This window comes from Pseudophryne corroboree, chromosome 5 (genome assembly GCF_028390025.1).
Source record: "Pseudophryne corroboree isolate aPseCor3 chromosome 5, aPseCor3.hap2, whole genome shotgun sequence".
NCBI lineage: Eukaryota > Metazoa > Chordata > Amphibia > Anura > Myobatrachidae > Pseudophryne > Pseudophryne corroboree.
Window position 1 is genome coordinate 352,356,935 of NC_086448.1, and position 27,771 is coordinate 352,384,705.

The 27,771-nt window shown below is 39.0% G+C and overlaps 1 protein-coding gene across 2 annotated transcripts in view; it reads right to left on the reverse strand.

Annotated features, from left to right (window-relative positions):
- Positions 1-2,619: 2,619 nt before the first annotated feature.
- The window catches only part of VWC2 (von Willebrand factor C domain containing 2), a 925,810-nt gene continuing 900,658 nt past the window's right edge, over positions 2,620-27,771 (reverse strand). For both annotated transcript variants that reach the window (XM_063924899.1, XM_063924900.1), the window contains exon 4: positions 2,620-3,025. In XM_063924899.1, the coding sequence (XP_063780969.1) occupies positions 2,874-3,025 (152 nt within the window). In that variant the 3' untranslated portion in view covers positions 2,620-2,873. The remainder of the gene's footprint in view (positions 3,026-27,771) is intronic.

Genomic DNA, 27,771 nt, shown 5'->3' on the forward strand with positions numbered 1-27,771 from the left:
GGGCTGTACTGAGAGAGGTGCTGGGTGATGGGTGCTATGATGGGAGAGGGGTAATAGGGGCTGTGATCTGTGATGATCTGGGAGAGGGGTGATGAATTTTGTGCTGGGAGAATGGTGATGGGTGCTGTGATATTTGAAATGCTGGGAGAGGGGTGCTATTAGAGGGGTGCTGTACTGAGAAAGAGGTGATGGGTGATGTGCTGGGAGAGGATTGATGGGTGCTGTGAGCTGTGTTGGGTGAGGGGTGCTGTGCTGGGAGTGGGGTGCTATGAGCTGGGCTGGGATGGGAGAGGGGTGATGGGTGCTATGAAGTGCTGGGAAAGAGGTGCTGGACTAAGAGAGGTGTGCTGGTGTTGTGCTGGGAGAGGGGTGACAAGTTCTGTTCTCGGAGAATGGTGATGGGTGCTGTTATATGTGCTGTGCTGGTAGAGAAGTGATGGGTGATGTGTTAGGAGAGGGCTGATGGGTGCTGTGCTGGGAGAGGGGTGATGAGTGCTATAATATGTGCTAGAAGAGCGGTGCTGTGAGGGAAGAGGCTGGGGTGCAGTGTTGTGGGGGGAGAATGTGCCCTATAGAATGTCAAACGCATTATACTAATGAGAATATATAGCAGAACGCTGAACGATTTAAGAGGAACACAGAGAGAGAGGAACATCAATAACCTGAAAAGGAGTGCCCTGGAAAATCTGGAAGAAGCACACAGTATAAGAAAAAAGGTAAGTATGTTATTATAAGTATTTTTACACAAGAAAGAAGATGCTGGGCTGGATAGACAAGAGGTGAAATGAGGCTGCATAGGATGGGAGCACAGCACAATGAGGGAAGAGGAGCACAGCAAGAACATACCCCCTTCCATAATGTCACATCACATTTCAGGATCCCACATGGGGAGTGGGGGGGGGGGAGGGGCACACCAGCCAAAATCTTGCCTAGGGCACTAATTTGGCTAGGGCTGGCTCAGCTTATTGGTCTGGGGTTGAAAATGTTCAATGCACTAGTATGAGAAGTGGAAGAAGTGAGGCCAGTGCCATGTGGGCATGTAAACCCCTGTACACGATCAACCCCAGTGTCTCCCTCAATATGTAAACAAATTGCATCATTTAGTATGGTAAATAGAAATGCAATTTTAATACTTGATTTATTGCCGACCGTGTGGCCAACTGGGCAGTTTAACATCATCATGCTGTCATTATGATGGCCCTCTTTTTATGTGGAGGCCTGGATCTGTTGCTCCATCTACTCCATTGTTACTTTGGCCCAGGCTGATGGGCAGACCGGTTTACCATTTGTAGCCTCACAGATCCTGGCATTAGCCCTATGGAACCTGCATTAGCATAATGTAGTAAATCTGGCTTCTGCTGCATCACACAGAAACATCCACTGCATCTGAATCCGCTGTATATGGAGGATACATCCAGTATTCCATACATCTTTACTGAAGCAAGCCAATCCTCCAACAAGACTCACATAAATTCCACCGCACAGCTATAATACATTGTGGAAAAGTGTACAAGTCAAAAGAGCTTTATAGGGATCCTTGAAGAAGCAAGGTAGTGTCAAGGTCTCCTGCTAATTCAGCCAGTTTCTCCAGATTCCATCTAATACTTGCAGGATATGTTCCATATGACAAATGGTGACCCAGGCAATCAGTTCAAACCTGTCATTTTTTCTTCTTCAAACACATGACAGTTAGGAGCTGATTGTCCGGAGCACCATTAATCATATGGAACGCGTTTTAAATAAGTAAAACTCATTCATAAATGGGCCCCAGAGTTTATATTTTTTGCTTTCTTCAGATTGTATCCAATATAGATTTGCATACTTTTCCATCTGCTTAATACTATTTTTCAATAATGCTTTTATATAATAAAGGGACTATTCTGAACACTCACAAAATGAATGTATTTTTTCCAGCAGTATTATTGTTGCTATTGATAGTCATGAAAAAAGTTAGTCAATAAATAAATACAATCTCTCTATAGAATTAAGGTGTGTACACACGGTGAGATTTTTTCTTGAGATTTTGACTATATAGTCAAAATCGCAAGAAAAGTTAGTGCAAATCGCAAGGTGAAAGTCACTTTGCGATCCCGATGCGCGGCCCCGCCAGGTCGGCATCGCAAGAAAAGATAGACTGTGCAGGCAAGTCAATCCTTGCTAGATCGGTGTACTATCTAGTTCATCTCACATGTCAATGACATCTCACATAAGCCAAAATCTCACATAAGCCAAAATCGTAAGCACACATAGTACAGATCTCAAGAAAAGTCAAAATCTGTCCTATCTGGGATCCAGGGAGTTCAAGGGAAATCGCAAGTAAAAATCGAACATAGCAAGGATCTCACCGTGTGTACACACCCTAACTTGCTATACACAGAGTAAAATAATAGTAGTACATTAAGTATAAAATCTGATTTTTAAATTTAAACATATTTAATTTTGTACAATCTGTAAAAATTAAGTATTTTATTTTTGATATTCTTTTTTTGATTGTCATTTTTTTTTTATTACTTTTAGTAAAACACTAAGTCTTTCCTAATAAAGATGTGGAGTCAAAATTCAATAAACATACTGCATTTTAATTGTATTATCTATATAAAACATTTATTTTTATGATCTTTAAGGATGTATAGATACATAGAATATTTAGTGTAATTAAGTAATTACTGTGAAAAATACACATTTATTCAGACAGAAATCTATATCAGAAAATTTTCAAAATTCAGATATTGTACAGTTTTTGAAAAAGAAATATAGTGGCAGGAACTGTTTTTTTTATTTCAATCATAACAGTTTCCCACGTTTTCCTTTCAGATTGTCCATTGCCATAAGTCCATTTATACCACTGAGGTATTGTTTTATTTATTTTACATTTATATCTGTTTGCATTCATGTCTAGTGCACAATGCTTGTCGCTCAATCCTCCAGGTGCCTTCTTCATAGGTACAGTGACATATAGTGCAATCATCAGTCTTTATTTCCCTTCCTGCTGGGATAACAACAGTCTCTGCAAAGCAGTTTGGCCCTAAAACAAAGAAAAAACAAAGTAGTTAGCACCCTGTTTAATTTTCTCCTTGGACCCAATAATAATATTGTGATATTTTAAAATATTCAGTCATGAAGATTCAGTTTTTACATGCTGTACAATTTGAAATTACAATCATTAATTTAAATAGGCAAATTAATTCAATTAAGGAATTACTATGATAGAAAGCATTGGCAATTTTCTAGTTTATTAAACCTTAAATATTCCATAAAACATTAAATCTTGATGATGTTTTACCTTAAGGAACCATCTCAATGTTCAATATCGTAAAAGATAATAAATGGGTAGTTTAGAACATTCTAAACTGGACTGCATTTAGTACATGATAAAATGGCAGATTAACAGCTAGCAGTTTAATATAATATTGGTGGTCATTCCGAGTGGTTTGCTCACTGCCAATTTTCGCAGTGCAGCGTTTAAGTGAAAAAACTGCAAAAATGCGCATGCGCATGGTATGCAGCGCGCATGTGCTAAGTACTTTCACTCAAAACTTTGTAGATTTACACAAGCTCGAGCTACGTTTTTTCATCGCTCGAGTGATCGTAGTGTGATTGACAGGAAGTGGGTGTTTCTGTGTGGAAACTGGCCATTTTCAGGGAGTGTGCTAAAAAACGCAGGCGTGCCAGGTAAAAACGCAGGAGTGGCTGGAAAAACGGGGGAGTCGCTGGCCGAAAGCAGGGCGTGTTTGTGACGTCAAACCAGGAACTAAACGGACAGAGGTGATCGCAGTCTAGGAGTAGGTCTGGAGCTACTCAGAAACTGCAGGGAATTATTTAGTAGCAGTTCTGCTAATCTTTCGTTCTCTATTCTGCTAAACTAAGATACACTCCTGGAGGGTGGCGGCTTAGCGTGTGCAATGCTGCTAAAAGCAGCCAGCGAGCGATCAACTCGAAATGAGGGCCATTATAAGCAATACCAGCATCTGAAAAAAACATTATCAATCATTTGACCTCCATTTTTGAAACGTTATACTGAGTACAAATTAGAATATACTGAAATGTGTAATAAGAAGACCTGGTTCAGCAAATCTAATGAACTAATAGGTCAGTGGTTGCTTAAGCATTCAGGGCTTGAACCTTTTTAGCATTGAGTACACACAGATTTTACAGTAAAGTTTTTCTTTTCCATACTGTCTAGAATTACATGATATTTTTAGATGTTACTCTCCCATTAGAATGTAATTAAATATTAAGCAATTCTGAATCTTAGATAAAAATGCATGAATATATTTCATACTATAAAAGTGGCTTCAGCCAATATAAAACAGCATTTTATAATAGTTTGTTCAGACTTGCAGGAAAAATATGCCATTCATCTCTGTGAGGCGAGACTTGGAGAAGCTATATTCTTTACAAATATGAGATCCCATCTTTTTCAATCTGTAGTCTTATTTTTCAATCTGACTCATTTTATTCAATCTAAACATTTTATTTTTATTTCATTTTTATATACATTTAGTAAAATATTTGGATCAATGTTATATAAAGAACAGTATTTTTTTCTAAGTATTTGTGATAATAAATGTGTGCAGCTGCACAATCCTAGACATTCATGAAATGAATGTGATGTAACCCATAATGACCAATCAGATGATAGCTTGTGTTTTTCAATGAGCAATAGAGATAAAAAGTATGTGTATTATTTGGAGGCAATGAAATTCCTAGTGATGACTGCAAAATGCCTCCAGGTTAAGGCACGTTGTGAGCTGTATCCTGTGCAAGGGAAAACTAACTAAGATTGTCTATCATAATAAAGTATCGTCTTCAGATGGACATCATGGTGTCCAGTGAAGCGTGCTATGGGTTGGTGGACTTTGCTGCCTCACAGCACTGTTGCCATTGGCTAAATTGTGACCAGGGCACTACTGTATACAGTATATGTGGCATTTATATATTTGTATGCCTCATGGTTTTCTGCAGACCAAAAAGCATATTAGTAATATCAATACGTCAAGAGGCTACTGACAAAAATTGGACATGTGTGTTTTGTAGGGTGGTAGAGAATTTAGACTGTGAGATCCAGTGGTGCAGGAGCTGCTGTAGATTACTAAGTATATTAAGTACAGTTCTGTATAATATGGTACCGAATATAATTAATAATAGATGAAAAAAATATTAATAATAATAATAATAAAATAGAAACAAATGCTACCTTCCACATTGAACAATAAGTTGATTACATTTTGATGTGATAGACTGGACCAACAATATAGTAAATACGGTCATTGTTGGGTTTTCAAGCTAACCACTGGATGACCAACTGATAAAGTGTATTTTTAGGGCAAAATGCATCAATGACAAATTGCAGTCAATCCTAACAAAATGCAATTTTTTGAGATATCACCACATTCCCCTATGCACAAAGCTCCAAAAAGCAGCTTGGACCTGATAGGCAAATCTACCTATATATGGCATTGCATAATAGAAGACTATGGTCATCTTTCTGAATTATACCCTGAGAGGGATCATACAGGATCCCTCCCAGTGTCCACTGCAGCTCAGCACGCACTGTCCAATGGGCGTGCATGACAGAAGGGCTCCCAGGTTATAACCCCTGGAAGCCACCACACCACAAAGTCCGCTCTAATCAGGAGAGCTGTTCTTTGCTTGAATCTACATGCATATAGAATTAATAAACGCTCCTATGCATGTGATCAGTGGCGGGATGCATTACATTGAAAATGTAATTCGTGATGCATCCAGCTCTTAGCCTGAAAAGACAACTGTGCTTGTACAGATGTCATTTTACCTGCAATGCATACACACCACTGTAAGGTGCTTTTGAAGAAGACCATTTAAGGTTCGAAACGCATTAAAAAAGGTGAAAAGTCGCTGCCGTTCACTGAATACATATGATGTGCTAGGTAATTTTTATTCAAAGTGAGTGTGCCCTAACATAATTTTCTACTTATTGCTGAAAACGATGTTACACTTTATATATTCTTTCTTTTTTAAGATACAAGTTCCAGTTGGAGTATTATGCGCAGAGCCTTTCTTGATTGGAACTTGATGTTCTGGAATTGGTTTCCATCAAAACTGAGGACTTTTTAAGGTAGCTATTTATTTATTTTAAATTAAGGAGTGTGTAAATCTAATTCTAGCGCCATTGGGGTTTGAATTTGTTTATTTTTCTAGAAAGTATTTGGAGGATTAGTGGAACCTCTATTTTCAAGGAATGGGCTGCTTTGGGTGACTCATTGTACATTTTTAGGTCATCACTTTTTAATAGTATGATGACTTAGAAGCAAAAAACATACCCTGGTCCACTTAGCAGACATGTGAGTAGAGAGTCCCACAGGTGATGGAGGATTTCACCCAGAGAGAGTATCAGACATGAAAAGGGAGAGAGATTGGACATATTGTTACAGTGTGTCCATATGGCTGTGAAGTAGAGAATTAAGAAAGTGATACTGTTCCTATCTGTTTAATAAGGTGCTGTGCAAGTAGTGTGTGACACGTAATTGCATGTGAATAAGGAGTAACAACAACACATTGTTGGATAGAACTAGAAATGAGCGGGTTCGGTTCTCCGAGATCCGAACCCCCCGAACTTCACCTATTTTACACGGTTCCGAGGCAGCCTCGGATCTTCCCGCCTTGCTTGGTTAACCCGAATGCACCCGAACATCATCATCACGCTGTCGGATACTCGCGAGATTCGTATTCTATAAAAAGAGCCGTGCGTCACCGCCATTTTCACTCATGCATTGGAGATTGAACGGAGAGGATGTGGCTGCGTTCTCTCCCTGAAAAGCTCCGTAATCTGTGCTCAGTGTGCTGCAAATATCTGTGCTCAGTGTGCTGCAAATATCTGTGCTCAGTGTGCTGAAAATATCTACATTCTCTGCCTGAAAACGCTCCATATCTGGGCTCAGTGTGCTGCAAATATCTGTGCTCAGTGTGCTGCATTGTGGGGACTGGGGACCAGTATATAATTATAGTACAGTACAGTACAGTAGGCCATTGCTGTATCTTGCAGCTCTGTGTCAAGTATACTATCTCTGTGCTGCATTATTGTGAGCAGTATACAGTAGGACAGTGCAGCATTTTGGTGACCATCAGTATACATATAGTACAGTACAGTAGGCCATTGCTGTATCTTGCAGCTCTGTGTCAAGTATACTATCTCTGTGCTGCATTATTGTGAGCAGTATATAGTGGGATAGTGCAGCATTTTGGTGACCAGCAGTATACATATAGTACAGTACAGTAGGCCATTGCTGTATCTTGCAGCTCTGTGTCAAGTATACTATCTCTGTGCTGCATTATTGTGAGCAGTATATAGTAGGACAGTGCAGCATTTTGGTGACCGGCAGTATACATATAGTACAGTACAGTAGGCCATTGCTGTATCTTGCTGCTCTGTGTCAAGTATACTATCTCTGTGCTGCATAATTGTGAGTAGTATATAGTAGGACAGTGCAGTATTTTGGTGACCAGCAGTATACATATAGTACAGTACAGTAGGCCATTTCTGTATCTTGCAGCTCTGTGTCAAGTATACTATCTCTGTGATGCATTATTGTGAGCAGTATATAGTAGGACAGTGCAGCATTTTGGTGACCGGCAGTTTATATATAGTACAGTGCAGTAGGCCATTGCTGTATCTTGCAGCTCTGTGTCAATTCTAGTGTCCTGATCAGTGCTCAATATCTGCTGCATTGTTGTGACCAGTATGTATACTGTACTGTGCGACGTGTGTTATACACCTGGTGATTTTATACATCCTGTAATTTGTACTGAGCGATGTGTGAGATACACCTGGGGATTATACACCCTGTATACTGTACTGTGCAACGTTTGTGATACACCTGGTGATTATACACCCTGTATACTGTACTGAGCGATGTGTGAGATACACCTGGGGATTATACACCATATATACTGTACTGTGCGATGTGTGTTATACACCTGGTTATTATACATCCTGTAATCTGTACTGAGCGATGTGTGAGATAAACCTGGGGATTATATACCCTATATACTGTACTGTGTGATGTGTGAGATACACCTGGGGATTATACACTCTATATTATTATTATTATTATTATCCTTTATTTATATGGTCCCACAAGGGTTCCGCAGCTCCCAATTACAGAATACATAAATAATCAAACAGGAAAACAGCAACTTACAGTTGATGACAGTATAGGACAAGTACACGGTAAATAAACATAGTTACATCAGCAGATGACATTGGAATAAGTATCAGTTGGCAGAAAACTGCTGAATGTGGTACAGTTGAAGATTATTAAAGTAAGACAAAGGATAAGCACATGAGGGAAGAGGGCCCTGCTCGTAAGATCTTACAATCTAAAGGGGAGGGGTAGACAGACATGGGTGACACAGATGGGGTACATAGAGAATGTGGAACAGAGGGTTAGGATGAGATTTGGCTGGGTTTGGTGAAGCAGTGGACCTCCAGAAGGCACAAGTCAATACTTAACATTGCAACATTTTAATGGGCTATGCAGGAGAAAATTAAAAATAGTGGAAAATAAAAATAAAAAAAGAATCGATAACTTCTACCGCTTTCAAAAAGGTCAATGGAAGCTGAAATAATGGACAACTACCTCATGGAAGCCAGATACAGTATACCAAACAGTACTTAGCAGAGTTAGGAATGAGTGCGTATGAAATACAGTAACATTTTGTCATAATATTTAAGAAACTGCATTGCTGGTCTCTTGCACTCTTTTGCTCTAATACACCACCTGCTTTAGGATTTATATTCAAAAACATCATATCTCCATAATCCCAAAAACGTCAGTCTTCTTGGAAAGTGGTTTGTTCCTTTGTAAGGGAAAGAGAACAAATGTTCTCAAACAACGGTTTCTCAATTTCTTTTTCCTCTGGGAAGGGATTGTAGATTCGCAGGAATATCTGAGCATTTCTGTAATCAGAAAGCAGCGACTTTCTACAAATGTTTACGAATAATTCCAGTGATTTTGTCATTTTCTTCCAGTGATTTGGACCAATAATACCATTGATTAGAATGAATAATTCTAGTGATTTTGTCATTTTCTTCCAGTGATTTGGACCAATAATACCATTGATTAGAACAAATAATTCCTGTGCTATTGAGGTGTTTGTGTCGCTTAGCTTAGCCGTCCAGCGACCACAGTGCACCTCTTTTTCTCTTTTTTTTGCATTATGTGCTGTTTGGGGCCAATTGTTTTAAGTGCCATCCTGTCTGACACTACAGTGCCACTCCTAGATGGGCCAGGTGTTTGTGCCGCCCTCTTGGGTCACTTTGCTTAGTCATCCAGTGACCTCGGTGCAAATTTTAGGACTAAAAATAGTATTGTGTGAGGTGTTCAGAATAGACTGGAAATGAGTGGAAATTGTCGTTATTGAGGTTAATAATACTATAGGTTCAAAATTACCCCCAAATTCTATGATTTAAGCTGTTTTTGAGGGGTATTTGAAAAAAAACACCCGAATCCAAAACACACCCGAATCCAACAAAAAATTTTCAGGGAGGCTATGCCAAAATGCGTCCGAATCCAAAACATGGCAGCGGAACCGAATCCAAAACCAAAACACAAAACCCGAAAAATTTCCGGTGAACATCTCTATATAGAACATGTGCACAATACAGGATGTACAAACAACTGAAGACATGAAGCATAGATGTTGTACATTTGAACAATCTTATTATATTACAGAAAATTTGTAGTTTAGGACATTCATTAATTTCAGGGCAACATGAATGGTGTAATGGTTAGCATTACTGCCTCACGGCACTGAGGTCATGAGTTTGATTCCCAAGACGGCCCTAACTGTGTGGAGTTTGTATACTCTCCCCGTGCTTGTGTGGGTTTCCTCTGGGTACTCCATTTTCCTCCCACATTCCAAAAATGTACTGGTAGGTTAAGTATGTGTGTGTGTGCATTTACATATGGTAGGGAGTATAGATTGTAAGCTCCACTGGGGCAGGGACTGATGTGAATGGGCAAAATATTCTCTGTAAAGTGCTGCGGAACATGTGTGCCCTATATAAATAAATGGTAATAAATAATTATCAATTTTTGTAGAAATACAATATTGTAACTCATTTTGTGCTACATATATGTGGGGTATTTATAAGCACAACGGGGATATACTGTATGCATACAGTATATAGTGTTACGCTACCAGAACGCAATTAGTCTGTATATTTGTATTAGCTTCTACACCTAATGTAATTAATGCTGCTGAATATCAGTTGTACAAATTGTGAGATTGATCCAGCTCAACATATGCAAAATTTACTTTTTTACATTCATCTGTTCCCTATGTACATTCTGAGCACATGTGGGTAAATCTCTAAATGAGTTCCTTTATATTGCTTTTATTATGAGTAATCACAAGAGGCAGCAGTTTTACTCAAATAGGGAGATAGCAAAACAGTAGTGATAGTGAAGGATCATTACAAGTAGGAAATTAAATCTTGGCTGCAAACATCTACTTTCAGCGTAGTGACACAGAGCAAGATTCAGCCTCAGGGCTTCTCTGCTTTTCACAAACAATCCAAAAGTCTAACATAAATAAAATAGAAAGATACACACTGTTGACACAAAACTATTGGTAACACTGCACACTTTGTTCCAAATAAAAAAAATTCTATTTTAAGAATAACATTGTTTATTTTACTTGGTAAAGTGTTATTATGTATGCAGTAAATGTGGACTGACAAAAAAATCATATTTTACTCATTCAGAATTCACTTTTACTATTATTCATCTTTTAGTAATTATAAATTGGAAGCCATTTTTCTGTCCACGATATAACACTATAAATCATTGGACATAATCAAACACATCTGGCATATATTGCGTATTTCTATGTATACTTAATATACAAATCTGCACCCAGATCAATTAATATTTTACACATAGTTGAACATGTTTCTTGTGCAATTTGTCTATTTTATCAGATGCAATTGTATAATTTCCTTATTTATATAATACAGAAATACAGACGTCTCAGACGTCGTGCGTTCCACGCATTCAGCGACGCCCGATGAGGATTCCCAATTTCATGTGTGAAAGTACAGCAAACAGCGCCCTGCCCCCTCCCCATTGGTGTTGGTTTATGCCTTAGGGGACTCGGACGCTCGCATTTGTAAAGCACGGTATTTCCCATCGTCTCCCCCTACCCCCATCGCCCTTCCCCCCTGGGAGCCTGCACAGATCATGCAGTGGACAGGGAGGGAATTCAGGTCCTGTGCAATACACAAACGCCGAAGATCTACAGTACTGTTTTGCTCACTCAGAATACACTCATTTCTACTCATTGCCGCTGGGTAGGGGCATTTAGCGTAAAGAATCGCTCCTGCAGATCTACTCTGTTTTATGTGAAACTTGTGTGCATCCTTCCATTGGATGTACAGTATTAGAGAGAAAAAAAAAATATTAAAGTGAATGTCACGGGAACACATAAAATATCACTCAGAATACACTAATTTCTACTCATTGCCGCTGGGTAGTGGCATTTAGCGTAAAGAATCGCTCCTGCAGATGTACTCTGATTTATATGTAACTTGTGTGCACCCTTCCATTGACTGTCTTACAATGAAAATAACATAATACAGTATATTATTACAATATAAAAAAAAAACATCCGGTCTCGAACCCTGGACCACCAGCGTGGGAGGTGGGAGCCTTCATCGATAGCCCACGACGCCCGATGAGGATTCCCAACTTCATGTGTGAAAGTACAGCAAACAGCGCCCTGCCCCCTCCCCATTGGTGTTGGTTTATGCCTTAGGGGACTCGGACGCTCGCATTTGTAAAGCACGGTATTTCCCATCGTCTCCCCCTACCCCCATCGCCCTTCCCCCCTGGGAGCCTGCACAGATCATGCAGTGGACAGGGAGGGAAATCAGGTCCTGTGCAATACACAAACGCCAAAGATCTACAGTACTGTTTTGCTCACTCAGAATACACTCATTTCTACTCATTGCCGCTGTGTAGTGGCATTTAGCGTAAAGAATCGCTCCTGCCGATCTACTCTGATTTATGTGAAACTTGTGTGCATCCTTCCAATGGATGTACAGTATTAGAGAGAAAAAAAAAATATTAAAGTGAATGTCACGGGAACACATAAACAAAAAAAAAGGTTTGTACTTCCTTCCCATTGGTGATGGTTTATGCCATAGGTGACTCGGACGCTCATATAATTGCATTTCAAAGCCACAGTATTTCCCATCGTCTCCCCCTACCCCCATCGCCCTTCCCCCCTGGGAGCCTGCACAGATCATGCAGTGGACAGGGAGGGAATTCAGGTCCTGTGCAATACACAAACGCCGAAGATCTACAGTACTGTTTTACTCACTCAGAATACACTAATTTCTACTCATTGACGCTGGGTAGTGGCATTTAGCGTAAAGAATCGCTCCTGCAGATGTACTCTGATTTATATGTAACTTGTGTGCACCCTTCCATTGACTGTCTTACAATGAAAATAACATAATACAGTATATTATTACAATATAAAAAAAAAACATCCGGTCTCGAACCCTGGACCCCCAGCGTGGGAGGTGGGAGCCTTCATCGATAGCCCACGACGCCCGATGAGGATTCCCAACTTCATGTGTGAAAGTACAGCAAATAGCGCCCTGCCCCCTCCCCATTGGTGTTCGTTTATGCCTTAGGGGACTCGGACGCTCGCATTTGTAAAGCACGGTATTTCCCATCGTCTCCCCCTACCCCCATCACCCTTCCCCCCTGGGAGCCTGCACAGATCATGCAGTGGACAGGGAGGGAAATCAGGTCCTGTGCAATACACAAACGCTGAAGATCTACAGTACTGTTTTGCTCACTCAGAATACACTCATTTCTACTCATTGCCGCTGTGTAGTTGCATTTAGCGTAAAGAATCGCTCCTGCAGATCTACTCTGATTTATGTGAAACTTGTGTGCATCCTTCCATTGGATGTACAGTATTAGAGAGGAAAAAAAATATTAAAGTGAATGTCACGGGAACACATAAAATAAAAAAAAAGGTTGGCACTTCCTTCCCATTGGTGATGGTTTATGCCGTAGGGGACTCGGACGCTCATATAATTGCATTTCAAAGCCACTGTATTTCCCATCGTCTCCCCCTACCCCCATCGCCATTCTCCCCTGGGAGCCTGCACAGACCATGCAGTGGACAGGGAGGGAAATCAGGTCCTGTGCAATACACAAACGCTGAAAATCTACAGTACTGTTTTGCTCAATTCATTGCCGCTGTGTAGTTGCATTTAGCGTAAATAATCGCTCCTGCAGATGTACTCTGATTTATATGTAACTTGTGTGCACCCTTCCATTGACTGTCTTACAATGAAAATAACATAATACAGTATACTATTATAATATATAAAAAAAAACATCCGGTCTCGAACCCTGGACCCCCAGCGTGGGAGGTGGGAGCCTTCATCGCTAGCCCACGACGCCCGATGAGGATTCCCAATTTCATGTGTGAAAGTACAGCAAACAGCGCCCTGTCCCCTCCCCATTGGTGTTGGTTTATGCCTTAGGGGACTCGGACGCTCGCATTTGTAAAGCACGGTATTTCCCATCGTCTCCCGCTAGCCCATACCCATTATGCCTTAGGGAACTCAGACGCTCATTTACTGTACATGTATTTTAAAAGCACGGTGTTTATACATTGTATTGTGTGTTTATACATTGTATTGTACATTCTTCCTTTTACACAATTATTGTAGTTGCGTCTCCATACAGTAGGTCACCATCTTTTTCCACCGCCTCCCGTTACGCCTACAGTATTGACATTACAGTCGTCACTGACCAATTGCCAGAGCTGTAGATCAATCCGACGCTATACTGTACGATCGAAAGTACTGGATTAGTGGAGCATTAGCCACCCAGTGGTGGAGATGTGTAATGCATGCTGAGTATCTAGATCGCCTCAACGCGTCTGCCTGCGATTAAAATCAGCTATCGCCCTAGCGTGACTAAACGGCCGTCTAGGTGGAGAATCGGTCAAGATGAAGGTGGCTACATCTGTATATATGCAAAGAATGACTACACATGAAACATACAGTATATGATTTAACATCACCCGTCTGTTGTCCATGGATGGGCAACTATCATCTTAATCCCCCACGGCTGTGAAATTTGTAGCAGCCACATGAGAGAAGAATATGACAAAGGCTATAAGAATAGAGCTTTATAATACAATGAGCAATTGCAGGTCACAACTAATATTGCTTCCTACACTTGACTCTGAAAATTCAGTTACCAGTATTTATTACTGTATGATGCTCTGGATACACATAGTGTATTGTATGGTCAAAGTTACTCCAAATACTTAAAAATGCTTTCTCATGTATGATGAGGCTGAATGGCTGGGAGGATTCTATTTGTCAGACAGTGGTTGGAACTGGCATAAACTCTAATACAACTAGCTGGGAGGATATTAAAAAACGTGGTGTGTTTCTGGATCAGAGTACACAGAATAGTGAGGAACAGCAAAAGGCCAAGGTCACAGGCATAGATTCATAAATATTACAAAGTTAAAGTCAGGGTCACATGTACAGATTAAGAAATTTTAGTACAGACAATGGTCATTAATAGATAGGCAGGATCAGATACAATAACAAAGGAATGAGACCTAATATTCTGCCATGGAATAATGCTCAGAATGAATTGTACATGTACATTGGTCTGGTCAGGAGACCGCCGGTCACAACACCTCCCCCTACATTCCAAAGCCTTACAAACCCGACAGTGGGCATGCTGACTAAAAGGGACTATTCTCACTTGTGGGTGTTCACGACATCCATAGAGTGGGAATAGAACCTGTGGTGAGCGTAGGCTTCATTGCGCTCGACCCCCCTCCAGCCAGCATTCTGCGGCCGGGATCCAAGTGTTGGGATGCTGGCTGCCGTGATCCTGGCCTCCAGTAAAACATACCTAGCCCGTATTCACACACTGGCTTCTCACAAATAATTTTTCCTAATAACTCTACACATTTTGAAACTGTTTAGTATATACAATTTTACACAAAATCTCACACAATTTGAGGTCATCAGATCAATATTTAATTGAAAAATACAATAACTAGGAACATACAGTATAAAAACACATTAAAACCTTCACAGCTTGCGTGAATATAGAGAACATTACCTTATAGTTTTTTTTACTACACATTCTAATACAGTCTCCTCACAATAACAGCAACTCATATCTGAGTTTAAATGTTGATAACTCTTGCAGAAAATGTATTTTATTAAATCATGAAACTGGGGATATGATTGCTAAAGCTATATTTTCATCTAGAAGTGTGAGTGTGATAGATGTGAACTTTCCCTCTCTCCAAGCAACAATATATATTTCATCATGTGCAACGCCTGTCAAGAGTGTTACCATTTGTTTATATTTATATATATATATATATATATATATATATATTTTTTTTTTTTTTTTTTTCTGGATTGTTGTAAAACCAGGAAGATTTCTAGGGAATGCTGATATTTGTAGATCTATAGAGGGATGCTTGTGCACTTGTCTCTGTCCTGTTATCTTTCTGAGATATTCATTATTATTATAAATGCTGTCACTTGATGATTTGTCCAGCCACTCTTACCTGGCTTATGAAAATGTAATAAGAATTCCGTGGGAGCTCTGCAAGTGCCATCCTATGCAAGCAGTATATGGCAGACAGGGCTTGCTAGCACCAGTATAAACATGCAATTGTCTCACTGGGCTTGTTTTTACACACAGATGCCAGCATAGAGAATTGTAATTTAGAGTTAGGTGCTTTTTACCTTTATAAAAGGAATAGGATTTTTTATTCTGTTTGAAACCACGTCTGTTCTATTCATAGACGTGCTCAGTGTGCTGGAGTTCAGTTTCCAGCTCTCTATTAATTCATTAATTATTGATTAAATATACCCAGGCACCTACAGTATCTTTGTTATTACTATCCGTCTCAGTCACAAGCTCTGGCTGCAGAATCTGCTCTTTTCTCTTACGACAAGTCAGCATATATTACTTTTTTTTAATCACTTTCAAAATCAAGAATAGATTCCTCCTACCCAGTGTTTTAATATGATTGTATGTTTTTGCAGCCACTTTAAGATTAGTACAGTTACTGTTTTAATACATTTAGAAAGCTGTGGTGACACTGTATCTAGATTTACAGTTGATGGGAAAGATGTGTTGTGACCGAAACTGCATCAGTCCAATGTTGTTGTTTGCAACACTGTTGGAAACTATTGCAATATACATCTTATTACTACTCAGGAATACATATTATTACTACTCACAGACAATACTGTATGTATTAAAACAATTTCAATGTAACAAGTTGGATAGGCATACAGTAATAGTCTTGTTAAAATGCAAAAAAAAAAACCTGATCAGGGCATATGTCACAATAGAGCTGAACACCCAGTTAATATATCAGTATATGCATAGCACACTTAAAAGACATTACCCTCAACCGAAACCCTAGAACAGGCAGGTTCCTTCTCCCCATTGGCAGGCCATACTATAACTGACCAGTGTACATAAAGGTACTGTATTTACTTTAACATGATTAGGCCAATAGTTATTAGATTACATGGTTTGCTGGATTTAGTACAGTAGTTTCAGTCCAACTGGAGTTCAACAGGTTATATAATATTGGTTTGCCTATAGATAATATGCATTAACCCTAATAGAAGGAAAATGTGCTACATGTAGGACATATATTACATGTCCTACATGTAATGCAACATACTCTTCATGCACAGGTATCCAAAAGTATGTGTATACCCCTCCCAAAGACCTATATGTGCTTATGGAATATCATATACCAAAACCATGGGTATTAATATGGAGCTGATACCCCATTTGTTGTTATAATGATGGCCTCTACTCTTATGGGAAGGTCTTCCAGTAGATTTTGGATATAGGGATTTGCATCTATTCAACCACAAGAGCATTAGTGAGGTTGGGTATCAATATTAAGGTCTGCATTTGTTGTTTCAGTTTGTTCCAAAGGTGTTTGATGGGTTTGAGGTTAGGGCATTGTATTTTCCAGTCAAGGTCTTTTACACCAAACTTGAAACACTATATCTTTGGTGGACCTTGCTTTGTGCATGGGGTCATTGTCCTGCTGAAAGAGGAAATGACATGCCACAAAGTTGAAAGTACACTATTCTCTAGAATGTCAAGTCATGGGCCCCAGGCCAAAATCATTAGAACACCAAACGTAACAGTTTGTAGTATATATTCAGGCAAGGAGCATTCTTCTGGAATATACACCCATATCCATCACAAGTGTTTTCACTGCTCCAGATTCCAATTGTGGTGAGCTTCACAGTACTCCAGATCACTTTTGCATGGAGGGCTGAGACTTATTTGCAGTTGCTTGGCAATGGAAATCCAATCCATAAAGCTCCCGAAAAAGAGTTCTTGTGCTGATGTTGCTTCCAGAAGCAGTTTGGAGAACAGGATCCGTGTGAACACAAAGCCCCCCTCCCAGCCAAGTAGGTCCCATTAGGCGGGACCCGCTTGGCTGCTATGTGTGGCTGTAGCCTAATACAGTTGGTATTGGTGCAGAAGATGTTAAATAAAGTTTCAATTTGCAAACTTGCAGTAGTTTGAGGCTAGGGTGTAAGTGCCAACGGTCCAACCAACCAGCTCCTAACTGCCATGTTACAGTCTGGGTTTAAATAATGACAAGAGCTGTTTGGTTGGTGCTCTATCTCTCTCCAAGGCTTAGCACATAAACCCCTTGATTTTAAATTCTGAAAGGAGCAGCTATTTGCTATTTTCTGATGTTCGGTTTACAGTGGGATTTTGGTCAACATTTTTTGCCTTTCTACGCATCCAGGGAGTGTAATCCATTTTCTTATATTGTACTCTTAGCATAGAAGAGACTTAATTAAAGTAGCACCTTTTTTCTTTATGTTTGTTGTGCCCAGAATTGCCCAGAACAAAATACTAGCAGGATGCATTGGATTAAGAACAGTCAGAGGGCCTATGCCAGCAGCGGTGATAACACTAGGTTAGGATTTTGACAAATCTCAGAGTTTATGCACTAACTCTGGATGCTGTGATAGCAGGTAATCCTCATCATAGAATATATAGAATGTATATCTGTAATAAGCTCACAGCAGTGATGTCCGGTGGGGTGAGGCAGAGCCATTCCTGTTATGCTCCAGTATACCCCAATGTTTTGACTATATAAAGAACATGAAAAATGCAAAGAATATATTCTAAATATTTTTTTTCGTATTATTCTAATCATTTTATAGTCAAAACTCGGAGTAAAAAGTCTATGACAGGGAGACACCGCCTATCTTTTACGGACATCTCTGATCAAAACTCACCAAGTTTACAGCAGTATATACAGTACTGCTTCATTTGTGTATAATGCCCACATGTACCATTGGGCTCATATATTGTGTGTAACTCTGGCTCCGGTACTAGCCAGTGCCTCCTGAGTTATTTACCTCACCGCACATCCCTGGCCCACAGTACTGGTACACATGCATACGTTAGTGTTTTCTCTTTCTAGGGTGTTTGTGCATTTTTAAAATACTATTTTCTCTACTGCAGCTTCTACAGTATCACACTTAAAAACAACATATGTAGAGGTTTTATGGCATTAATGTGATGCTTGCCTGTATGGGATCACTGGGATGTTCAATGTACTATATGACGGTCATTGGGATGTGACCAGGGGACCTACTGGAGTGGGTACTACTGGAGGTAAAGTATTCTACTCTATGTTCTCTTTAAACTATGTTTATTTTTAGAAAAAATTGTACCGGTTCTCATAAAAAAAGGTGTTATCCTCACTTGAAGTTGCAACTTGAAACAAAGTTTATAGTAGCTTCCATATTCTAGACTGATCTTCAGACACATTTTTTCTGATATTATATCACTGATTTCTTCCTGTTTCTTGAACTAATTGTATTTTTTTAAAAACTTGTACCGGAATAAAGGGGGGTTGGAACTATGTGCCATTGTGGGGTGGTCTTCAGGTTGCTGGCTGTCGGGATCCCGGCGCACAGTATACCGGCGCCGGAATCCCGACAGCCAGCATACCGACACTTTTTCTCCCTCGTGGGGGTCCATGACCCCACTGGAGGGAGATTAAATAGCGCGGTGCGCATAGCGCACCACCGTGCCCGCAGCGTGGTGAGCGCAGCGAGCCCGCAAGGGGCTCATTTGCACTTGCCACGCTGTCGGTATGCCAGCGGTCGGGCTTCCGGCGCCGGTATGCTGGTCGCCGGGAGAACGGCCGCCGGCATACCATACTACACCCGCCATTGGGTACCATGACAAAAAGTACTTACCTTTATGAATTAAGGGGGTTATACAGGTTGGTTGTTTAGCAAACCAAAAAAGTTAGCAAATGGGCAAAACCATGTTGCATTGGGTGGGTTATATAGTTTCTGTGCAGGGTAAATACTGTCTGCTTCATTTCTGCACTGCAATTAGACTTCAGTTTGAACACAACCCACCCAAATCTAAATCTCTCTGCACATGTCACATCTGCCCCACCTGCAGTGCAACATGGTTTTGCTCAATTGCTAACTTTTTGGGTTTGCTAACCAACCTGAATAACCCCCTAAATGCTTTCATTATTTAATTTTATTAAACTGTCTAAATTGTTTTAAATGCCAGTGGATATATACAAATAAAAGACTGATAATAAATTGGTACAAATACTAAGATTACGCAGTAGTCGAATATAGTATTGCTGTTCTTGCAGTTGTCTTTATAAATTATCACGCCTTTTATTGTTATATTCTTTTGTGCTGTTTTGTTTGATTTTTTAGAAAGCCTGGACAAGCGTTTACTTAATGCATTTAAATGTTCAGAAAAATAATTACCTTGCACATTGTAAATTATCATTATTTATGTTTCTGTATTAATATTTGTGAAAAATTAAACAGTTTTTCCTTTAAGTTCTGTCACGGTTTGTAAAGCTGATATGAGTGTTGCATTATGTAAAATTTTGGATGAAGAGTATTTGACCTACATTTTTCCTTTTCAATAAATTATTTACTTTAAATTCTTAACTGTGCCAGTTTCCCAATACTGATAATGAGTAATTAAAATGGTCATCTGCTGTACAGAACAAAATGACAGCAACTTTTATGAATAATGAAAAGAGGACATAGCGTCCTACACCTGTTATACTTCTTGTCACCTTCACATCTTAAAAGTCAATTACTCTCTTAAACTACCCATTTTGTACCCCACAGGAATATTTGACTCTTGCTGTGTTTAAAAGGTTTTCGAGATACCTTCTGTATAAAACTCACAGAGGAAATACAAGTAAAGATTTATTGGTATACATTGAAATGCTTTGAAGGCTCAATTACATTTATCATGGAATACTGAGAACAAGACTCAGTTTAACCATTATCTTTTTTTGTTTTTGCTTGACTTGTTTAACGCCTAAACAGAACGTAAACAGACTATCTAAAAAGAGAGTCTGTAAGATAAAATAAGAATGTTTGTAATAATGACATCATATAGGTTTACTCGCAATGCATTATAATGTAGGATTTTTAAAATTGACATAGATATGTTCAAACACATTTAAATAGTAAAAGCCATTTACACATTAGGAAATGTGGTTTAAAAACTGTCTTGCCACCCCCTTTTTTATGGATGATAGCAGCCACAACAGGTAGCAACAGGTAGCACCCCTGGTGTGTATGACCCCCACTTAGAAGGATCCAATTTGCAGAACTGATTGCAGTCGTACATATGGGGGGGTCAATCCGAGTTGATTGCTAGCTGCTGTTGTTCGCAGCGTTCAGGCTAATAATCGGCATTTCTGTGCATGCGTATGCACCGCATTGCACACGCGAGACGTACGGGTACAGAGGCCTTTGTGGTTTTGCACAGATTCTAGCGACGTTTTCATTTGCACTGGCGACTGCAAGATGATTGACAGGAGGAAGGCGGAACCGGGAGGCAACTCACCGTTTTCGGCAAGTGGTGAGTCCAACGCAGGTGTGACCAGGCGTTTGGAGGGTGGATGTCTGACGTCAAATCCGGAACCTGCATCGTTGGATCAATCGCACAGGGTAAGTAACTCTTACCCTGGTTTTCTTTTACAGGAAACTTTTTTTGCATAACAGGACTGCACAAGCGTTTGCAGCCCTGCTATGCAGAAATACACTCCCCTATAGGCGGCGTCTAGTTGATCGCACGGGCAGCAAAAAGTTGCTACGTGCGATCAACTCGGATTGACCTCCATTGTCCTTAATACAAGAATAAAAGTAGTTATCATATCATTTCACTACTTCTTAAGGATCTTTTTTCATGAACAAGTCTTCAAAAGTAAAATCTTCAGTGCTAAACTGTGGATTCATTCCCAGTTGTCAATGGCTCATCTTTGTTGCATTTCCTTTGCAAAGAGAACAAAGAAAAGTTCTATTGTATAAAGAATGCTAATGATTTCAGAAAATGTAGGTAATGTATACATGAGTTACGATACTTTTGACTTGATACAGTGTCTGTACTTCACTTTTTTATAGAAAACTTTTCTTTATCCCACATGTAAAGTGAATTTATGCTGACTTACTTGTCAATCTGGCGTTAAGATGTTGGCTATGTTACCTGTGATGTATGGCCAGGGATAGCAGGGGAGGCAGAGCCTCAACTGTCCTACTCTAGTATACTCCAGAGCAGTGTCGGACTGGGCCACGAAGGGCCTACCAGGGGGTATGCAGTGGTAAGGGCCCATGTGTAGGGGTTTGGCCAGTCTCTAGAGGGGGTGTGGCAAGCTGCCACAGAGGATTGGCTGACCATCAGAGAGTACATGATCTGGGCCTCTTCATAAATATACACAGCATAGTAAATACTGATAGGTCATGCATGATACAGGTTGAGTATCCCATATCCAAATATTCCGAAATACGTAATATTCCGAAATACAGAATTTTTTGAGTGAGAGTGACATAGTGAAACCTTTGTTTTCTGATGACTCAATGTACACAAACTTTGTTTAATTCGCAAAGTTATTAAAAAATATTGTATTAAATTACCTTCAGGCTGTGTGTATAAGGTGTATATGAAACATAAATGTATTCTGTGCTTAGACTTAGGTCCCATCGCCATGATATCTAATTATGGTATGCGATTATTCCAAAATACGGAAAATTACGATATCCAAAATACTTCTGATCTGAAGCATTTTGGATAAGGGATACTCAACCGGTAATGTATCAGAATAAAAACACCAATGCACTGTATAGAATACACCACAGCCCTATGCAGTAGAAGGTATCACATGTATAATGTATAATTCAAGTGCACAGTCTGTAACCTGATCCCTAGTGGAGAAGGTGGGCCCCCAGGCAGTATGGCCCACTAGGGCTTTCTCATGTACTCCTGTGGGCCAGTCCATCCCTGTTCCAGAGTTTTGACTATAAAAATTATAAGAATAATATTAAGATATTTTTACCTTATAAATGTCATCTTTATGTCATTCATATCATCTTTGCATTACTTTTCATTTTTATAGTCAAAACTCACCACCAAATTATATATGTGTGTGCAAATCTGGCTCTGATACTAGCCAGTGTCTCCACAGCCATTGACCTCACCGCACCACACTGAATGTTACATATACTGTATTGTCAGGGAGAGTTGTACAACAGTATTTATATAACTTAAGCATGTTTGTAGCCCTGAACACATTATCACAAAACAGAGCATAATACAGGTTGAGTCTCCCTTATCCAAAATGCTTGGGACCAGAGGTATTTTGGATATGGGATTTTTCCGTATTTTGGAATAATTGCATACCATAATGAGATAGCATGGTGATGGGACCTTAATCTAAGCACAGAATGCATTTATGTTACATATACACCTTATACAGACAGCCTGAAGGTAATTTTAGCAAATATTTTTTTATAACTTTTTGCATTAAACAAAGTGTGTGTACATTCACACAATTCATTTATGTTTCATATACAGCTTTTATACACACAGCCTGAAGGTCATTTAATACAATATTTTTAATAACTTTGTGTATTAAACAAAGTTTGTGTACATTGAGCCATCAGAAAACAAAGGTTTCACTATCTCACTCTCACTCAAAAAAGTCCGTATTTCGGAATATTCCGTATTTCGGAATATTTGGATATGGGATACTCAACCTGTATATGCATATACAATGCTACACAGCCCTGAAATTCACATAAATACACAATCAACTGTATTGACTGAAGTGCCCCTGTGCATATCTGCCACATATAGAGTATAAGTAGAAATAATACTTATTATATAAACAGGGGCAGTGGTGCATGCGGAGGGAAGGTGGTGGTGGTGGAGTTGTTTGTTTTGTTTTTTTTAATACCTAGAAATTCCCCCTCAATGGGCCAGAGGATTTTTTTTTTCTACAGATGATAATCTTATAGTGTGTATCCATCTGAAGACTAAAATTACATTTAAAATCCTTGTCAAAATTAACACTGGAAGTAGGGTTTTAAATTTTTTAAGAACAATTATGTGCTCTAGATATTTGCAGAAAATAAATATGACCTGCTGTGCAGGAAATACGATTGTGTATTGCACTTGTTTGTTCTAACAAACTTAAGGCATTAATTTGTATATGACATACAGAAGCATGATAAGTCAGACTCAGTATGTAACACATTCTCAGCCTACTGAGCCTAGATTACTAAACATATAGTTAAGTATGCAGACTTCTCACGGCAGCACCCCACACCATTCATCAAAACAATGGGCATGTCACCCCCATTTTAAAGGTGAGATGGGTCCAGGGTCTGTGTCATCAGACATGTGATGTTATTACATTAGAATGCTTAATGTTTGTAGACACTCCCTTACTAATATGTGTAAACCTGAATCTTCATTGACGGTCCTAGGACCATGGGGAATGCTGGGAAGTGGGTGTAGTCCAATGTGCAGTGTGTCTACAGTTTACAAATGGAATAAAAGAGCACAGCAGTGAACTCACACGCCTTGGTGTCCTAATGATTGCTATTACAAGTATATTAACAAAACAAGACACAGACTTCCTGGACCCCGTGTCCGGCTCCTTCAGCTTCAGTTTACACAGGTTGGCCAGTGCCTGTAAAAATTATTGCAATGTTCATGATGTTGATTTGAGACTGTGTCCTCAGGTGCAGCACTCGGATCCTCACTAATGCTAACAGCAGGCGTCTATCTCTCACAGATGACTCATGCGGCATTAGAATTTGAATTAGATGGGATTGCACAACCACTTCCTTGTATCTGTGCAAATCCATACAAACATGAATCGGGCCGTATATGCAGTATAAATGACAAGTAGTATAGTACACCTAGGCACATGTGGCAGACATGAATAATATATGAATGGTGCTATTTATTTAAAAGAAAAATATGTGAAGCTGTCCTTATCTGCAAAGTTATCTAGTGTTTTATAGGAAATGTGTAGTGCTATTATTTTCAAAATGAGTGTTGAAGAGATCACTTGGGACATACAGCCAGGCTGAAGGAGGAGTAGCCCCAGTGAGGATTGCTTGCCACAGCTAACTGATTTTGTCTAATTTGGTCAATTAACATTGACCACTCACTCAGTATAAAGTATACTTTTTAATGCAATAACATCTGATGGTGCTTCACTAATGGAACTATTATTTCCTTCAGTCGTGGAACAAAAGATTTTCTCAATCATGGAGCTTTCGAGTTGGCTCTGTATACACTTTCTGAGACTGCAGGCAGATAAAATGGCAACCTGCTGGGATGTTCCCATAAAAGTATGTTTAAGGTGTTATTAATACCTGAATTACTGTAAACAGGAGTTCTCTACTGAAACCGCTATCTGCCCCTCCCGATTCCCCTATCATGGACACATATTAATGCACCTTTCATCTATGTTAATTATAATGCACACAGCAGAGTAAGGGGTTGATGTATCAAACAGAGAAAAGAGTGGAGTAGTGGACCAGTGGAGACATTAACCAATGCAACCAATCCATTATAAGTATTTATCAAGTACATTCTATAAAATGAAAGGTAATAGATGATTGGTTGCTATGAGCATCATCTCCACTGGTCCACTTCTCCATTATTTCACTTTTTACTGCTTGATACTGTGCACCAACCCCTATATGCCATGGGACAGCCTACTAGTGGAACACATGGGGTTGAAAGTGGAACAGGACTGACATCAAATGAACCTCCAGTTAACCTTAGAATACTCCAATTTACATAATTCTACATTTGGTTTGGTCAACAAAAAGATCATAAGTTTGTGAGTTTTTTAAGGGAATTAGAGACGGAGAAGTAGGCACCTTGGAGACATTGTTTGGGATACTGTAGTTTAATAAAAGGAAAAAATAATCCATTGAACTGAAGGATAAACAGCACACAAGCAATAATAATACAGATAATTGCTAAAGACTAGTACAATATGCTTAATAGAGAAATTAGCTTAACTATTCATAGCAGAGCACAGTGACGGAATAATTCTAAAAATAAATGTTTTTCTTAGATTAAGACGTTAGTAGAGACTGTTCTGGGTCCAGAGTTCATTTTATCAACCAACTACAATGACTTCATACTGTTTTAACTTCCTGATATTCTATTCTATTGTGCTGTGCCTTGGTGATATAAAGCTTCATGAAAAATCTCATTCAAGTTTGAAAACAATTCTAGTTTCCAGCAAAAATCATGTGTAATTGAAGTTTAAGTGGATGGGATCTAATCTTCTTCTTGTTCAATTTCCCCCACTAAGCACATGGCAGATGTGTTGCCTGCTGCTTCATTTCTCTATTGCCTTTTAGGAAATTATTGACAGCATCTTATTGGTTGGTATGGGCAACATCACCAATTCTCTGTTTTAGAAGCTTTAGTAAATTTACACCCAATATGGGCAAGGTGGCTAAAACAATATCTAAATGGAATGTAGCTGCCAAGGTAACATTCCTTTACATTTGCAGCACTTAAGAAATGTAAAGATGGTGAGATGATACAGTACACATGTTTAATGTTCATAGATATTATTGGATCCCCCAAAAATTTAGGGCAATTTGATAAATTTTATGCACTACCAAATTACTGAAAATTTCATAACTTGAATTTAGTGTTTACAAATAATTGCTGCTATAAATCAATATATACGATAGTTTAGAATGTTTTTAAACATACACTGCTTTAGCTACTAGCTGTAAAAGTTAATGAGGCATTGATGGCATCGTTGTTGATGATTTAGTGCGCTCTTATGCAGTGCTATACATATTGTAGCCCCAAAATCACATATTTTAATTTGCACCCTATGGGGAGATATAATATAATATTAAGGAGCATATGTATCAAAGATTGGCGAGAGATAAAGTGGAGATAGATAATGTACTACCAACCAATCAGCTCCTAACTGTCATTTTTCTACATTATATAATTTTTTTCTTATAAATGCCAGAGTGGGCACTAGTCAGAGATCTGAAGAAAACAGTCCCGCGGTCTAACAAAGAAAATCTGCAGCACCTTCCAACATACAAAAAAAGAGAATTAGACTGCGCAGCTGTTATCAAGTGTAATTCTGGTCTCAAATAGTCACATTAAAGGAAACTTTTACTTTCATACAAGGCATAAGTACACAATATAATAAATATAAATATAGAAAAGATTCATAATTGATATATTTGGCATCTAAGGATTTATTGTGCCACTTGCCCGCTGAATTTTAAACGCCACTGACAATTTGCGGCATTTGGTGAACTGTCGCTCAGTATCACTTGACAAGACAAACTCACAGCAGTAAACTTACAGCATCTGCTGCATTATAAATGACTGATCCTAACTATTGATTTTTATATGCATTGGTTTGTGGTACAAAGGAATTAATGATCGAAACAAATACTTTGGGCGGTACTCAAATGATATATCACGCCCAATCTTCTTTCTAAAGTGATCCCCGATATTGCACATATCATGCCTATAGTAATCAGGTTTAGCTGCGTAAAGGTTTGGGCGCCCTCGCTACCCCGGGGGTAGCAAACTGAAATGATTATACCATGCCCATTATACCGCCCATTGAGTCATATCTTCAAACATGCAACAATTTAAATTTGAGCAAATTTACACTTTTAACCTGCATGTATCTATTCTATATGTATTTATTATATAGTGTACTTATACCTTGCTTTAGATGTGCACTGTACTGTAGATCATTAAATTTTTCCCTTCATGCAACTATTTGAGACCATAATTACCATTGATAACAACTGTGCATCCTAAATTCTCTTTTCTTGTCATTTTTCAAACACAGCCTGCAAAGTGACTGTTAGGAGCTAATTGGTTGGTACTTTATCTAGCTCCACTTTATCACTCTCCAAGCTTTGATACATATGCCCCTAAGTATGTTACTTTATAAAACATCTTGAACATGTGATGAATGAAACATATTGGTGTTTATATTATAAAGACCTGTTATTAGATTATGCAGAGATATTGAACCATTTTCAAAGTGAATAAAAATGCTGTTAGTTGCTGATGCTATTATTTTAGTAAAAGTGAGGAGAACTTAAATTATTGCTCACATTACCAGATTATTAGGACAAGGAACTTGCAAATAAAATACAGCTGCCCTTTTGCTGTACACTATTAAATTGTATCATAAAACCTAATAACCCAGATTTATTGTCTTATATTTAAATTAATATTAATGGACACTACAAGGGGAATCATTTTTATTTTGATGATATAATATACAGCACACAGTATTCATTTCCAGGGCCACATGAAGATGGTTACAGATGGT